The 18,064-nt window shown below is 39.3% G+C and overlaps 1 protein-coding gene across 4 annotated transcripts in view; it reads right to left on the bottom strand.

The window, feature by feature from the left end:
• Positions 1 to 18,064, bottom strand: part of PCSK5 (proprotein convertase subtilisin/kexin type 5) — a 419,139-nt gene that overhangs the window by 129,034 nt on the left and 272,041 nt on the right. For 3 of the 4 annotated variants that reach the window (XM_045840308.1, XM_045840309.1, XM_045840310.1), the window contains exons 17-20: positions 17,427 to 17,511; positions 13,453 to 13,550; positions 12,893 to 13,022; positions 12,405 to 12,520 (exon numbers count right to left, since the gene is read on the bottom strand). In XM_045840308.1, the coding sequence (XP_045696264.1) occupies positions 12,405 to 12,520; positions 12,893 to 13,022; positions 13,453 to 13,550; positions 17,427 to 17,511 (429 nt within the window). Of the gene's footprint in view, positions 1 to 1,458; positions 4,071 to 12,404; positions 12,521 to 12,892; positions 13,023 to 13,452; positions 13,551 to 17,426; positions 17,512 to 18,064 lie in introns of those variants that run through there. The other variant, XM_045840311.1, reaches the window with a different exon arrangement.

Here is an 18,064-nt window from a genome sequence, read left to right as displayed (position 1 = left end):
TGACAGAAACCAGCAGCATGATGACAAGCGCCTGGCGCTGCTGTGGAGAGGGTGGATGCCGATGCATCCACAGATGACAGTGACGAGTACAATGCAAGGTCTTCTGTGGCAGTGGGAGTGGAGGAGCACAGGCACACGATTTGTCTTTTCCAAAGTGTAAAAATGTAGATTCTTCTAGACTGACCCATCAAACGTTGCCTTACTGCCCTGTGTAGCCACAGGCTAATTAGATTAGAATCATCAAAACAATTTCCTTGCTTCCCTGAACTCTCTTACGCAGCAAGTTTGCTGGTAAGGTCCTCCTTGCACGCCTCCCTTCCACTTAGTACGCCTTAGCCATCCTCCAAGACCCAATTCTACTTCCACGTGCTCTAGAAAACTCACGTGACCAGTCAATTCAAAGGGATTTCTACCTCTCTTAACTTGCAGTACTTAGTGTTCTACTCATTCGAGGCTTAGAATTCACTACTTGTGTTACTGTTAGGTTTTATTTTTATTGAGTCTGGCTATGTAACTGCAATTTACCAAGTCCACATGGCTCAGCTTTCTTATTTGTAAGCAGGAAAATGTGTGTGCTTCTGCTTTAGAGCTTCGGTGAGAATTGAGAGGATATATTGACATCAGTACATAAAGGCACTGTAGTCCCATACTGTGCAGCACAGAGGAAATGGTCGGTAAGAGTAGTTTCTCCTCATCCCCGCCACAGGACTTCTCAGCAGCAGGGGCTCGCTCTCACACCTTGTATATCTCCAGATCTTTAAACCTAGCTGGAACTCAATGTGTTTGTTGCTTTTGCTGATCTCATTTCTTTCCCCAGAAGACAGGGCATTGAATCTTCAAGGATAAGACAGTAACTCAAGCAGGGTTCAGAAACATCTATAATCCTTTGCTAGTTCTTCCCCCCTTCTTTCTCTTTTTTGTTTTTGCTAACTATTCAGTCCTACCTTGTGGTGTGGACTGGAGATTTTAGACAAAAGCATCTCTTAGGCACCCAGGGATACAGCTACTGTCAGTTTTATACAGGATCTTCTTAAATTGTACAAGGTCAGCTTTTAACAGCTTTCACATTCTCCACCAGCTCGAGCCCAGACCCTTGGTCCCTAGCCCTCTGTACACCACTGGCGAGTATGCAGCAGTCCACACTCGAGGGATGTGCAGGGACAGAGCAGGCCCGGATGGCCCGCACACTGCACCAAGGATTTATTGACGTTTTTGCAACATTTTAAGAAATGGAATCTGATGTATATTTATGACCAAGCCTAAACCGTTCCTTTCTAATACTGCTGTTACTTTCCCCCTCTTTTCCCCACCTCTACTCACCCTTTCTTTCTAACTTTATTCAGATACTTCATTCCCCTCTGCCCTTTCCTTCATATTCAGCTTCTATGTGGGAACAGAGAAGTCTCACATTACCTCGCCCTTTCAGAGATGTTTACACATGGGTATGGACAGATCAAATAAACAGGAACTTAGGTTAATTTAATAGAAAAAATAAAATATGGAATAACATTGATTTTGGCCAGTATCAATTACAACCATTCTACTATATTTTACAAAAAAACAACTGAACATTTTACACATGTACAGTATTTTTCAGTAAAAGTGGATTTGGATTTAACAATGGATCACTAATTAAAAATAAAAAGACAGAACCGAAGATAGGACTTTTGTCTCTAGGAGGTTAGAGCATTTGTTAAGTCTCCAAACTTTGCACTATCCATTACATATATCTCATTATGAATATATATATTTATACATAATATATAACATTAACTTAAACTTTGAAAGCATTATGTTCTAGTTAATAATATTCTGTAGATAAACGAGGCAGTAACACACTAGTAGTTAAACCAGCACTTCCACGATGTGCGCCTGCGTGGTCAGTGGGAAACAGAACACACTTGGGTGGACCCCAGTGAACTTGGCTGTCCTCTTGATGGTTATTTGTCTAAGAACACAGACATCATTTTTATCTTTCCCATCATAGTTTACTTTTGTGCCTCAAATATTGGATGCTTCAGTTAGATCGATTCCTTAGCAGGCAAATCTGGTTTCCCCACCTGCTTGACCTGGCTTAGGTTGTGCTCACCTTTGTCTGTTTAAAGACTGTGCCTTAAATGTAAGAGTTTAGATGCCATACCCACGAGTGACTTGTTTTCTTCAGGTCAGAAGGGCCTGCATTGCTACGAAGAGGAAAATTGCTCAGCAAATCAGTTGATTCCCTGGTTACTTATGAATCATTATGTGACTCAGTTTTACTACAGTGCTAATTAAGAGGGTCATTAGACTATTGACTTATTAGTCACCTTGGATTGAATGTTAACTTCAATGTCTAGGAATGAATATTTTCAATGTAGGCTTTTTACTAACTTGTTTCTTAGATGGGAACTTTGCACTTACTTCCCAACTCCTTCCTAGGGTAATCTATATTGATAGGGCTCCTCTTCTCATCTGTGAGGCCAGTGACATCTTGGAAGTAAAAATAAAGTCTGTAAATGGCTGGTTACTCCCAAAGCAAACGAGGTCACCAATGGAGCTTTCGTATGGAAAGGGAGGAAACTTCTTACCACTCTGTCCTCTCCTAAACAGAGAAACTCAGAAGTAGTAAAAAGATTTCTCAGGCTTCCTCATTTCTGACCACTGATCCAAAACAGTTTTCGCATAATTCAATCTGCTAGATTCCAGGACGTGTTTAGGGAGTCAAGAGAATACCAGTGAAGACATTTCCAAGGAAATAGATGATCTCAACGACATTCAGTATACAGGTGTATCACAGCACAGTTAGAGAGGGACAGAGGAGTGGGAGAATAACAGAACCAGGAGGGTACAATCATGCCGCCCATATTCAATTTCCAGTTTTATTTTCTGAAAATGAGAAGATGAAAAAAATTCTAATAAGCACCATTGAAAAACACTGCCCGGCCAACTTGGGCATGAGCTTAAATATTATTTAAATAATTTCCATTTCTTAAAAAATACAGGACATTTAGAAACTTTTTGACTCCAGGAAGAAATTTCCTGCATCACACCCGAAATGCTTCCTGCCACAACAAGTAGAATTTCTGATGGCCTTTAAAAAGTGCTAGGGGAGTAATGGCTAGATAGCACCAAGAGATTGTGCAGGGTCTACAAAGTGAACACTCTGGGTTTTGGGGGAGCTGGAGCAGTCTCAGCTATTTTATGTAATTTTGCATTCTGTCCATCACCAATCCGACTATGCAGAGCAATCCCACATAACCAACTGTGTGTAAAATAACCCAGTCTACAATGGAAAAGCCAGTAGCAGCAAGTCTATCTGATGAAACCAGTGGAGCAGACTTATCAAGTGAGTACAATGCCAAAACCACATAATGCATGAAGTAAATTATGTGTGGAAAGTATCTACGTTCAGCTGCGAAAAACTAAGACAAATGACACTGAGCACAACTCTGCGGGATGTTCTTAATGCCCTTAGGTCCAGTTTTCTGCCACTTCCTCCAGTGATGGACTCAAGCATGAAAAATGACTAACGCAAGAGCTTTCTGCTTCATTTTGTTCTATGTCTACTCTTGTGACGTTTTGAAAGGTATTTTTAGGCATCTCAAAGGGGAAACAAGCAAGTAAATGCAAAAGGAAAAAAAAATGGACCTTCAACCAGGGCAGGAAATCAAATCATTTTTTAACGTCAAATTTTGGCATCAAATGCTTTGGTCATACAATACTGTCTCTGTGGTCCTGGCTGTTTAGCACTAAACACCCAGTTATAAAAGGTAGGCTTGTTGTAGGTTTATTATTTTTTTTCCATTTAAGTTCTGACAAAACAGTTCACCATCTCCCTGCACAGATTTGAGAGGGAAAAAAAAAGAGCAAGAAAGAGAGAGGTGGCTTGCTTTTTTTTTTTGCTTTTTTTCCTTTTTAATAATAATATGGAGTAATCTATAAGTCTACAGGAACAAAGAAATCTAGGATGGAAGCTCAGCCTTGGAATGTACATGTTTTGCAGCAGAGTTGTTGAAGGACCTTCCGTTGGCACAGATTGTTCTTTTTCACTAGCATACAGAAGCCTCCTTCCGCCCAGGACTCTTCCGTTGCTTTTCCAGGAAGTCAGCAAGAGAGAAGGGGAGTTGAGGACGAGAGCAGCATGATGTACACACACGGAAGAAGGTTTTGATTGGCCAGAGAGGCAGATTGGGGGGTTGGAAGAGATCATTCAGGAGCAGTCAACAAGGAGGAAGTGTGGTCCACCCAAAGTGATTTCAGTCAACAGCATTGTTTTTCAAGGAGAGATATTGCAGTCCAGCGGTAAATGTGATTGGTATCCATTTGTGAAAGGAAAAAAAGATTAGAAAAAGAGTAAATTAGAAATCAATAATAATATAAGCAAAGAATTTTCATTTTTAGAATTACCTGGAACAGGGAGTAATAGTCATTTACACTAGATTTCACTGACTCTAAGACACTGGATTTAAGATGCATCGCTATTTTAAGTACTGTCAAGACAAAAATGCTTCTTATCAAATGACACAGTATTCACTTACCAACTTTATGCTTATTGAAAGTATTTGTTAAACTTATATAACATGTTTTGTTTCTGGGCAATAACTCTTCCATTCAATATTGAACAACAGTTTAATTTTTTGAAGCAATTTTGAACTGTAATTGAATTCAACGTAAGAAGTAGCAACCATGTGCCTCACTTGACTAGACATCTCTGTGACTCTATTTACAGTCAGTGACAACTGTGTGACACCAGATTGCTGAGTCAAAAGCAGTTGTAGGCTACCATGAATCATACGATGCATCTGATTTCAGAGACAATAAAATGTCTTAGAGTCACTGAAATATGACAGTTGAAAAAGAATAGCACATCCCTAAATGCAATTGACATGTGACTTGAAAAGCCTGGTGAGTCATTAATACTCTTTTTCTCATACAAATTTAGTGGTCTTTAGAATTATAATATGTAATATCTTAAGACCTACACAAAATATGTAACATAAGAAAAATATAATAATACCCTGACCATCCATGAACCCATTACTTTTCAGAATGAGAGTATTTTGGATTCTTGTGGATCTGCCATGTGGTCATTTTCCTTCTTCACTTCTATAAGTAAACTCTCTAAAACCTGTGGTCATTCCTTTTTTTCATTTTTCATTTACAGTTGATATACAGTAGTGGTTTCAGGTGTATAACATAGTGACTAGATATTATCATACCTTACAAAGTGATTACCCCAATAAGTCTAGTACCCACCTGATACCATACAGAGTTATTACAGTATTACTATATTCCCTATGCTGTATCTTACATCCCTGTGACCATTTTTTATAACTGCCAATTTGTACTTATTATCCCTTCACCTTTTTCACCCCTCCCCCCAAACCTCTCCAAACTGGCAATCATCAATTTGCTTCTTGTACCTAAGAGCTTGTTTCTTTTGTTTAGATTCAACATATAAATGAGATCATATGGCATTGTTTTCTACCTTCCTTCCTTCACTTAATACCCTCTAGATCTATGTTGTCACAAATATCAAGATTTCATTTTTTATGGTTGAGTAGTATTCCATTGCGCGCGCGCGCGCACACACACACACACACACACACACACCCCATATCTTCTTTATCCACTGTCTACCGATAGACACCTATATTGCTTCCATATCTTGGCTACTATAAATAGTGCTGCAATTAACATAGGGTACATATATCCTTTCAAATTAGTGTTCTGCATTTCTTCAGATATATACCCAGAAGTGAAATTGCTGCATCATATGCTAGATCTATTTTTAATTTTTAATCCCACCAACAGTGCATGAAAGTTACCTTTTCCTCACATCTTCACCAACACTTTTTTTGTTGATTTATTGATGATGGCCATTCTGACATGTGTGAGGTGATATCTCATTGTGGTTTTTATTTGCAGTTTCCTGGTGATTAGTGAGTTTGAGCAACTTTTTAGGTGTCCATTGGTCATCTGTACGTCCTCTTTGGAGAAGTGTCTATTCAGGTCTACCCATTTTTTAACCATATTTTTTTGGTGGTGTATGAGTTCCTTATATATTTTAGATACTAACCCCTTATTGAATGTATCATTGGAAATATTCTACCAATTAGTAGGCTGTCCTTTTTTTGTTGTTTGATGGTTTCCTTCACTATGCAAAAGTCTTTAGTTTGATGTAGTCCCATTTGTTTATTTTTTCTTTGGCCTCCCTTGCCCCAGGAAATATGAAAAAAAGTTACTAAGAGCAGTGTCAAAGACTTTCTTGCTTATGTTTTCTTCTAGGATTTTTATGGTTTGGGGGTCTTATATTTAAGTATTTAGTCCATTTTGATTTTTTTCTTATATATATGGTGAGAGAAAGTTATCCAGTTTCATTCTTTTGCATGTGTCTAATTTTCCCAACACTATTTATTGAAGAGACTGTCTTTACCCTGTTGTATTTTCTTGCTGCAATAGATTAATTGACCATATAGTTGTGGGTTTATTTCTGGGCTCTCTATTCTGTTCCATAGATTTAAGTGTCTGTTTTTATGCAAGTACCATGCTATTTTAATTACTATAGCCCTGTATTATACTTTGATATCAGGTACTATGATATCAGGTACTATGATATTTCCAACTTTGTTCTTTCTCAAAATTGTGGTGGCTATGTGGGGTCTTTTGTAGTTATATATATTTTAGGACTATTTGTTCTAGTTCTTTGAAAAATGACACTGGTATTTGATAGGGATTGCATTGAATCTATAGATTGCTTTGGGCAGTATGCACATTTTTACATTGTTAATGTTTCCATTACCTCTATCTTCTTTAATTTTTGTCAATATTTTATATTTTTCTGAGGATAGGTCTTTTACTTCCTTGGATAAATTACTTCTAAGTATTTTATTCTTTTTGATGCAAGGGTAAATGGGATTTTCTTAATTTTTTTTCTGATAGTTTATTGTTGGAATTAAAAATATAACTGATTTCTGAACATTAATTTTTGTATTATGCTACTTTACTAAATTCATTTATTAGTTATAATAGTTTTTTAGGGTCCTATGTAGTATCATGTCCTCTGCAAATAATGACAGTTATACTTCTCTTACCCAATTCAGATGCCTTTTCTTTCTTTTTTTCTGATTGCTGTTGCTAAAACTTCCAATAATATGATGACTAAGAATGGTGAAAGTGAGTGTCGCAGGTTCGATTCCCAGTCAGGGTACATGCCTGGGTTGCAGGCCATGACCCCCAGCAACCGCACATTGATGTTTCTCTCTCTCTCTCCCTCTCTTCCCTCTCTAAAAATAAATAAATAAAATCTTAAAAAAAAAAGAATGGTGAAAGTGGACATCTTTGTCTTACACTTGATCTTAAAGAAAAAGCTTTCAGGTTTTCACCACTGAGTATGATGTTAGCGCTGGGTTTGTCATACATGGCTTTTATTATGTTGAGGTATATAGTCCCTCTAGCTCCACTTTGCTGAGAGTTTTTATCATAATTAGATGCTGATGTGGATTTTGGCAAATGCTTCTTCCTCATCTGTTGATATGATCATATGATTTTTATTCTTCATTTTGTATGTATGGTGTATCATGTTAATTGATTAGTGGATATTAAAGCAATCTTGCATACCAGGAATAAATACCATTTTATTATGGTCTAAGATCTTTTTAATGTATTGCTGAATTTTGATTGCTTATATTTGACTGAGGATTTTTGCATCTGTGTTCATCAGGGGAATTGGCCTATCATTTTCTTTTTTTGTAGTGTCTTTGGTTTTGGAATTGGGACAATGAAAGCCTTGTAAAATGAGTATGGTAGCCTTTCCTTTTCTTCAGTTGTTTGAAAGAGTTTGTGAATAGTATATTAATTCTTCTCTGAATGTTGGTAAAATTCACCTGTGAAGTCATCTGGTCCAGGACTTTTGTTTGTTGTTGGGAGTTTTTTTGATTACTGATGCATTTAGTTAGTAGTGATTAGTTTGTTTAGATTTTCTGTTTCTTTTTGATTTGGTATTGGAAGAGTGTATGTTTCTGGAAATTTATCCATTTTTTCCAAGTTATCCAATTTTTGGGCATATAATTGTATGTAGTATTTCCTGATGATCTTGTGTGGGACTCTGTGTGCTTTCTGGACTTGTATGACCATTTTCTTCACCATATTTGGGATGTTTTCAGTTATTATTTCTTCAGATAGGTTTTCAATCTCTTGTTCTCTCTCTTCTACTTCTGGTGCCCCATATGATGAAAATGTCATTATGCTTGATAATTTCCCAGAGGCCCCTTAAACTATCCTCAGTTTTTAAAATCCTTTTTTATTTTTGGTTTCCTGATTGGGTATTTCTGCTACCTTGTCTTTCAGGTCACTGATTTTGATCCTCTGCTTCATCTAATCTGTTTATTCCCTCACATGTATTCTTCATTGCATTATTGTATTTTTCATTTCTGACAGGGTTTTTTCTTTGTGTGTGTGGTTTCTATCCCTTTGTGTAAGCTCTCACTGAGTTCATCTTTCATCCCCTAAGTTCACTGAGTATCCTTATAACCAGCGTTTTGAACAGTGTATCTGGCAGATTGCTTCCACTTCGTGTAGCTATTTTTCTGGAGTTGTATCCCATTCTTTTATTTTGGGCATGCTTCTCTGTCTCCTCACTTTGGCAGCCTTCATGTGTTTGTTTCTGCACTTTTGGTTACGCAGATCAGCTACTTCTCCCGATCTTGGCAGGATGGCCTTATGAAGTAGGTGTCCCGTGGGGCCTGGTGGCACAGTCTCCTGGTTACTTAAGTCTGGTTCCTTTTGTTTGGGTTGTGTACCCTGCTGTTACAGTTGAGTCTTAATTGCTGTTGGCACATCAGTGGGTGGGATTGACCCTGTAGCTTAATGGCTGTGAGGACTGGCCGTGACTACACTGGATGAGTTGTGCGGGGGCTGATTCCACAGAGAGGGTGTTGCTTTAGTGGGGTTCTGGTGCCTGCCATGTCTGCCCTTCAGAAATGTCTTTTGAGATGCTGGTTGGGTGTTGCTGTGGTATGGCTTGAAGCTGGCCACTCGGTACGTTGGTGGTTCTGGGGCCTCCTGGGCGAGGCTTTGTTATAGACCAACTTCACTGCCTGTGCCTGGCCTGAGGCCAGGTGGTCGGAGCTACAACATGATCTGCAGTTGTTTACCATCTCTGCTGGGCTCGCAGGTGCCTGGGAGAGGCTATGCTGGGAACCAAGGCTGTCTGCCACTAGTGCTGGGCTTGTGGCTGCTTAGCAAGAGGAAGATGGCAAGTGGATAGCTGGTGCTTTTTTGTGGTTTGTGGACTTTTGAAAATTTTTAGGAAAATCTGCGGCGCAATCCAGGCAGGCTGCTTTTATAGAAAAGCTGCTGAAAGAGGTTCAATCCGGATGTGTGATTTGGGTGGGGTGGAGTTCCATGGAATCACCAGAGTAGGGAAAACAGTGTTATCTAGGTTAACCGACAGTTTGGATTTGGTGTTCATCTGTGACTGGGTTGGGGGGAGGGCTCAACAGCATCTTCCAGCACTTCTACTTCTGGATAGAGCTGCTCTAACCCTCTAGCCCTTGCTCTAAAGCTAATCAGCTTGTTTCCTTGTATGTTCCTGATGCTTTTTGAGCTACTACCCCTGTGCTGGAGCTCAGAGCAAGTGAATTTGTGAGCTAGGGAATCTGTGATTACCATATTTTTTGGACTATAAGATGCACTCCCTCTCCCAAATTTGGGGGAGGAATAATGGTTGTTAATGTTGCTGTTGAGTTCTGTTTACATTTACATTGGTGAAATATTATGTTATTAAATATTTTACATTTTTTGCTTCAAAAATTTTTTTCCTATTTTCCTCTAAACACTAGGTGCATCTTATAGTCTGAAAAACATGGTAGGTCTTCTGAGATCTATAGCACTTAGGTCCCTAGCAGCCTGTTGTCTTTCTTGGACGCAGTCCCCACGGTTTTTCATAGCCAGATGTTATGAGGACTTCTCTCTCCTCAGGGCAGACCTCTGCAGCTGAGATATTCATCCTGATTCTTACCACACTGAGCGTGGGACCTGTGTCTTTGCCCTTCCTACCAGTCTCGATGTGGCTTCTGCTTCATATTCTTAGTTATAACAATTCAGTTTAGCTAGTCTCTAGGCGATTCTCAATGATGGCTGTTCTACAATTTAGTTGTAATTTTGATGTGGTTATGGGAGGGGATGAGCACAGTGTTTACCTAATTCTGCCATCTTGAGCAGAAGTTCAATACTTTTTTCCTTAACTGACCTGAAAATGGACTCATCACAAATTGTTCCTTTTTCAATACTGCCCGCAATCCCAATACTCCACTTTACCCAAGTGTCATTTGGCATAATTTATTCCATGCTTATCATGGTTTCAGAAAGGAGTTAAAGTATCACAGACCTTAAAATAACTGGCACCAAGTGCTATGGGTAAAAATTTCAAGTCACAGTGGATCTCCTGTGTCAGTTCACTTAAAAAAAAACATTCCTCTGTTTTCAGGCTACGAACTTATAAAAACTCTGCCCATAACTCAGATATAGGGGAACCCTGGTTTCAAGGGTAAAGGGCACTTACTGGCGATAATTAAAAAGTGATACCCGTGTGGTCACGGGGATGCTATTAACCAACCCTCTCACCCCAGTGTTATGTGGTGGGAATCGGCTCTGGTCAGGAAAACCTTGGACACAGAGCCTGAGTGGGCCTGGCCTGCCCTGCCACACCCACCACACATCAGAAAAGCTACGAAGATGCAAAGTCACCTAAGATGCTCCATGGAAACGAGACCATAAGTGGTATTCTGTCAGTGCCATTGCATGCCCAGTTCTTTCTGAAGTCTCTCTGGGATTCCTAATAGTTGTGGAATGGCCAAACGAGGTCAGTAGTGTCTTCCTTTTACAGATGAGGGAAGTAAGGCCCATAGAGTTTCATACCCACCCAAGGCCTGGGGCCCAGATGTGAACAGCAGCATTCTGATGCCTGAATCCACTTTCTCCCAACCACAGCTCTGTTCTGCCTCTTGTCAACTTCTAGAAGAGGAGCCATTCAAAGGAAGACAATAAACCCAAAGGAATGACCTTGCCAGGTAGGACTGTTCTAAATGCATGCTTATTTTGTTTATTTTCCCAACAATCCAAAGATATCTAGAACAACAATGGTTCAAAATAATTTTTTCTACATGATATATATTGTCTGCATAAAATATAGGCACAAAGTTTATGGCCCCCTTAGTGTGAATTATAATGAGAGCTATAGTTCACAAAATGTTGGAGTTGGAATGATTTAAAGTCATTCATTGTATAGATGGGGAAACTGGAGGTAGAGAAGTGAGGGAATTTGGCATTTGCCAAATTGTCAGGGGCATGGAGTCGTCAGAGGGTCCCAACCCTGCTGTACGGAGAAGCATTTGAGAAACTCCTAAGAATATTCATGCTCAGACTCAACCCTAAGACCGAAGTAAGCCTAGTCTTTGGGGATGGTATGAGGTCCGGGCATTTTGGTTGAGAATCACTGGTGCAAAGAAAGAAAAGTGGACCAAAATTACCTGCTTCTGTCATTAATTCTTATCTTCATGGGCCTAATGAAGATTCAGCTACTATTTGTTCTTAAAGCAAATGATAGAGTGGCAATAAGCTGTGGCATCCCCACATGAATTTATATTTATGCTGTTATTAAAAGTGGAGTTTCTAAATAGTTTGGAAAACATAGGACTATGTTTATATCTAATACTTAGTGCAAAAAGTAGGACACAAAATTCCATGTGTATATGGCAAAAGATGGGAAAGAAATACATGAAAAAGTAATTGGAATGGGCTATATATTGTATGATTCCAAATATATGACATTCTAAAAACGACAAATGTATTGAAGAGTAAAAAATGAGTGGTCTTCAGAGACTGGGGGAGGAAAGGATGACAGGTGGAATACAGAGAATTTCTAGGGCAGTGAAACTGTCCTGTAGGACACTAAAGTGGTAGCTACACCTCATGATGTATGTGTCCAAACCTATAGAACATACAACAGCAAGAGTGAACCCTAACGTAAACTACAGACTTGGGGTGAAAATGCTGTGCTAGTTCAGGTTCACTGACTGCAGCACACACGCCACTCTGGGGTGGGTACTGCTAGCAGGGGAGGCCGTGCGTGTGCCTGAGCTCAGGGGATACATGGCAACTCCCTGCACTTTCTGCTCCATTTTGCTGTGCATCTTCCAGTGGGACTACAGGTGAGTTATCCCTTCTCACAATGAAAAATACCCTAAAACCAAAAAACAAACCCACTGAAGACATAAGTTCAAGATGAATGAATACCAATGACATACCAGGCATGGCCTGACTCACGCCTGCTAGTTTCCTTTTTAAGTGGAAATATATTATTAAGCCTTAAAGTAGAAAGATGGCACTTCACTTAGAAGACAAAAATGAGCAGTTGTACTCACCATCTTTGCAGATGGCTCCCATCTGACACATCCCTAAGTCTAGGAGATACCCACTGGGGCAGCTTGTACAGTTCTTGAACCCTGGTCCACTGCATGTCAAACAGCTGTTATCACATCTACGGGGAAAACACAGAATTTATCATCCTTTCACACATCAGGCACAGGAAAAGCTGTGTTTACTATCAATCTCTTATTGTCTTAAGCTTAAATCTCTCTTTGAAGATGGCACAGAAATCTTTTATTAAAATAACTCCTAGGTTTGGCAACATTAAAGAAAACCTAGCAGGTAGACAGTGTGATTACAGATATATATATAGATATAGATATATCAGAGATAAACTGGGTTTAAGCTGCAGGGCAGTTTCCATAGGTAAATGTTTGAATCTTATTTTATCATTAATAATTTTAAGTTTCAGGGTATCTATGAAGGCAGTCAAATAAGGAACCCAGTAACCAAATGCTAGGGTTTGAGGGGCACATGCACTCACTTTTTGCAGGATTTGTATCCATTCTCTGACGAGTGGTCGAAATAATAGCTGATGCTGCAGCTGTGCACACATCTCCCATCCTCCATGAAGTAGCCCTCTGTGCAGTTAATGCACCCATCAGCGCCTGCCCCTTTAAAGCAAGACAAATGCAGGAGACAGAAACAAAACCTCAGAAGTGGCATGATGGGCTGCTTCTCACAGTTTGTGAAAATGCCATTAATATGTTGTAATTTTAGGAGTTATAAAATTTGTGCTTTTTCTTACATTCTTTGGAAAAAACACCCCCCCCCCCATTTTAAATTGAACCCATTTTCAAAGACCATCAAATCTTTTGGAAAGAGAAGGAGGTATCACTGGGGTATTTAGGTTTCTCAATGAGGATAGCATGCTGAGGACTGACTTTCAATGAGAATACATGCGTGCTTACTGGAAGAGAAATAGACTTCTCCAGCTACTGTAAAAAATACCAAGTGAGTTTGCATGAGTGATGGTTAAAAACTGGTCAACAAAAGTGAAACCAGAGCCAGAGGAATAAACGGAAGGACTCGGGGAGAAGGTACCAGCACAAGTGGCGCAGAAGCGGTGACAGGGCTGACAGTCCTGGCCATTGAAGTACTGGCCGTCCTCACAGGCGATGGAACACCGGGACCCCTGCAGGCTGAAGACACAGACACAGACTGCTGTGATTGGGCAATGAGTATTGACTCCCCAGTTCCACCCATAACAAATACAGTTCCCTCCTGACACTTGTGGGTTTGGCAAAGCTTCAATGCAGAAGAAATAGCCCTCGTACCTTCTAGTTTTTGCCTCTTGATGCCACAGTGCTTCACTGTAATGACGTCTGCATCACATGCATGCAGCTTTGGGGACATTGCTCTGAATTGTTCGACTGGCTGACATACCTTACAACCCAGAGGCTTTAAAAAGTATTGTATTGACAAAACAATCCCATTACCTAATAATATGCTTAACAACTCCCTGATATCCAGACCTTCCAGACCTACCACATAATACATTAAAAAGTTGTTTCATAATTAAAAATACAGTAAGAACACACAGTAAATGAATTACAACTGAATAAGAGGGCACAACCAAACCTGCTTGAACTCTCACGAGCGGCTTTTTTAAAGTGTTTCTGATTTTAGTTCTTGTTGGCCTCTACAACAGAATTTTAATATACTGTATTTTTCAGACCATAAGACACACCTAGGTTTTAGAGGAGGAAAATAGGGAAAAAATTTTTGAAGCAAAAAGTGTGGTAAAATATTTAGTAACATAAATAGCATAATATTTCACCAATGTAAATGTAAACAGAACTCAACAGCAGCATTAACAACCATTATTCCTCCCAAATGGGGGGTGTGTGTCTTATTGTCTGAAAATATGGTACTTTTGCCTGTATTTCTTGATTTATTTTAAATCCTAAAGAATAATTTAGCATAAGTATCTACCTACTCTGCTGCTTTCTCAAACATCTCAACTTTTCTTAATTATATTACTATTTAGTGTTTCTAGACATAATCTGTACCATTTTTTCTCTATCTAGCATACTTAGTATCTAATGAGTTTCTAGAATGTCAAATAAGAAATCCATATTTTTTCATTCTCTTAAATTCTATCAGCTATGATATTTTTCATAGCCTAGAGATGGATTCTTTTTTTTAAAGGTTTCATTTATTTATTTTTAGAGAGGGAAGGGAGAGAGAGAGAGAGAAACATCAATGTGCGGTTGCTGGGGGTCATGGCCTGCAACCTAGGTATGTACCCTGACTGGGAATCGAACCTGCGACACTTTGGTTCGCAGCCCGTGCTCAATCCACTGAGCTACTCTGAGCCAGCCAGAGCCTTAGAGATGGATTCTTAAAATTCAAAATAAATTAATAGAATTTTACTACTTAATATACAAAGATTACACACTTAACTAAATAGTGTGGCTGGAACCAGGGAGAAGGCCTTGTAATCCTAGATCACCACACAGACGATACCAGAAGATGGGTTCTCTTTGCTTAAGCTCTTTATACTGCTCCATTTCACATCTTATTGGGCTTTGCCTTAGATGTGGGTCATACTGATTTTACAAAGTAAAATTTATTTCAGTAAACAAAACCATAGTAGATGAAAGAATTCTAAACAGACCAGTAAACACTGTAATCCATTTCCTCCTAGTATTTAATGTAAAGATATTGTTTGTCCATGTTTGTCCTTAGCCATTATTTAAAAATTTAGAGGTCTCCAGGCAAAATGGTCAACCTAGAAGCCTCTAAGAAGAGTACAGGGAGCCTTCATGAGACTAATGGCAATGTAACTGAGAGTGTTCTCCATTACCAGATATCCTCACTTGCTGGAGAGAGCTGTCTTAAAAAGAAAAACAACAACAAAGCACCTCTTCCTTTTCTGTAGAGCTAGAAAAAAGGACACTGCATCAAATGGATCTTTTTGTGAGAGGACATTGGACCTCCTGAAAAAGTTATCAAAGTTTTTAAAAAGCTGCCTAGTTTTCCTAATAAAGGACATAACTTCTGAAACTGGTATTTATCCAGTAAGAGACAGAGGCTGCAGTGTGTTCTTTTGTGATAAACCAGCTAGGTTAGACCTGCGCTGCCCTACCTGCTCAAGCACTTGTGGCTCCTAGTTTGGCTAAGGCATGGAATTTTAAATTCTAAATTTTAATTAATTTCAGTCTACATTTTATGAACTGGCACTTCAGTTATTGGCAAAATTCTGAGTAAGTTTAGAATGACTTGGCTACTTATTCAACAAAATGTTTTAAAAGATTTTATTTATTATATTTATAGACAGGGAAAGGGAGGGAGAAAGAGAGGGACAGAAACATCAATGTGTGGTTGCCTCTCGTGCGCCCCCCACTGGGGACCTGTCCTGCAACCCAGGCATGTGCCCTGAGTGAGAATCAAACTGGTGACCCCTTGGCTCGCAGCTGGCACTTAATTCATTGAGCCACACCAGCCAGCGCTATTCAACTAAATTTTATAAAATCTAAATACAGGTAAAAAAATTACTGTCTGAACTGAGAGGTGGTTTAGGGTTAAAATACCAGATTTCTAAGATGTGGTACAACAACAACAACAAAAGAATGTAAAATATATCACTAAGAGTCTTTTATATGAATTACATGTTGAAATGATATTTTATTAGAATAAATGCCATCTGTACCTTTTTAACTTCTTTTGATGTGGCTACTGGCATACTTAAATTAACACATGTGGCTCTCATTTCTATCAGAGAGTACCGGTTAACTTACTTTATAAAATGTTCCCTGGGAAACATAGAAAATAATCTTAAATAATCTTTTATTTCTCATGGACCAATTATGTGTCAGATAAGTGCTTTGTAAATGTATCATGGTTAATCCTTATCATAACCCAGAACATAGGGGTTATTACCATTTTATAGATGAAAAAATTGAAGGTCAGAGTCGCTAAGTGACTTGGCCAATGTCACACAGCTGATAATAAACAGCAGAGGAGGATTTGAATCCACATCTATCTTTTCTCTTATTATATCAATCCTCTGCTTCTCTAAAAAAAATTAGGCTGACTAGACTAATATTTGTCAAGACTCGCTTGAGATGAAAGGTGCTAAACAAACTAATACTGAATGTACTTATGAAAAATAAAGCTACAGGTAATTAATTTAAATAAAAATGATGTTGCAATATTACTAATGTAAAGACTTACTTGCCTGGACCTTGCTTATTTCACCTCTAATCAAAGGTAGAAACAGAGGTACCATGGACACTTACAAGGGACGGAGTGCAGTGGAGCTCCAGGGCTATGTAAACCCAGAGTCTAACTCCTCACTCAGCGTAGGATGGATTGACCTTCTCCAATCAAGAGAGACTACATAATTCTTTTGAGCTGCATTGTCTTTCTCTTACAGAATCTATCAACTACAGTAAGACCTCACTAATTGTTGCCAGTAGGTTCTGTGACTTGAAGCAAAGCGATGTGTACCAAAAGCAATTTTACCACAGGCTAACTGATATAAGTAAGAGTTATTGGAGCACCTGCTGCATCTGGCTTTAGCCATATCCAAGTCATTCATTTAAGGGAAATACCTCTAGGTGTTAAATCTACATGCAGATGATAGCATAAAGGAACCAAGCCCGAGGCTCTTAAGATAAGAGAATGATTGGCTATATGGAGAGAAATAATGAAGATAAGGGGAGAGTTTCTGACCATTGAAGGAATGAATCAGGGGGATTAAATGTAACTCATTGGTATGACCTTCACAGCAGTTCTTGACTGGCCAGTGCCAGTTAAAAAGCACGAAGAAAGCCTCTCAAATGCCATTTTGATTTGCTTGTGTCTGAGCCATCTTTTCCAGAGAGAATTTTATTTGGTTTATAAACCTTCCTTAGCCAAGATGACATTCATTTTTTCACATATAATGGTAGAGATGCTGCAAATAGCAATCAAGTGTTTGAATGGGAGTCAAACCCAGGGTGATGGTGGGAGGGATATGTCTACAAGAGGTGCCTGGGCCACGTCACTTACATGGTCCTTCACTGTCTTACCTCAGCCCATCCCTGCATTCAGTACAGTTGTGGGATTCAGTACACGTCTTGCAATTTTCACTGCATTTCCGACAAAGATTTTTTTCTGTTAAAAAAAAAGTAACAAGGTTATAAAATCATTTGGTCCATTGGATTCCATACAAGTTTATGAAGCTATTCCAACCTTTGCTAATAACGTCTACTGTAGTACACCTGGCCTTGGGCAGAAACTGCAGGAAAAGCCCCACAGTCAACACTGGTGATCGCTTCTCAACAACAAATGCAGGTAGGAATTGCAGCAGGGTCAAAGACCTGAGGGCTACCTACCATTTTTCAGGCGAGAGAACTGTAGCCCACTTAATTCTTAGCGAATAGTTTATTGGCCAGTCCCTCCTCTTCCCATTCTCTCTCCCAGGCAGGGTTTCCTAGCCTCCAGCAATGAAAATCCCACCAGTGAAGCCGGGGCAGTGCTGCTGTGTCAGGGCTGAGAAGCAGTGCCTGTGGCTGTGGGAAGGAATGACAGGCCCCCTTGCGCTCACAGCTCTGAGTACTCCTCCAAGGAGCTCTGCTGTAAAAGGAAACCCACACTTAAGAATGCAAGGTAAGGGTTATTTCTTGCATTGTCTAGAATAGTGTCTTGTCTTTACTTTATAGTGGCT

This window comes from Phyllostomus hastatus, unplaced genomic scaffold (assembly GCF_019186645.2).
Source record: "Phyllostomus hastatus isolate PE091 unplaced genomic scaffold, TTU_PhHast_1.1 phas_contig_34, whole genome shotgun sequence".
NCBI lineage: Eukaryota > Metazoa > Chordata > Mammalia > Chiroptera > Phyllostomidae > Phyllostomus > Phyllostomus hastatus.
Note: the sequence above shows the minus strand (reverse complement) of the source record. Positions and strands in the feature narration are given on the sequence as shown.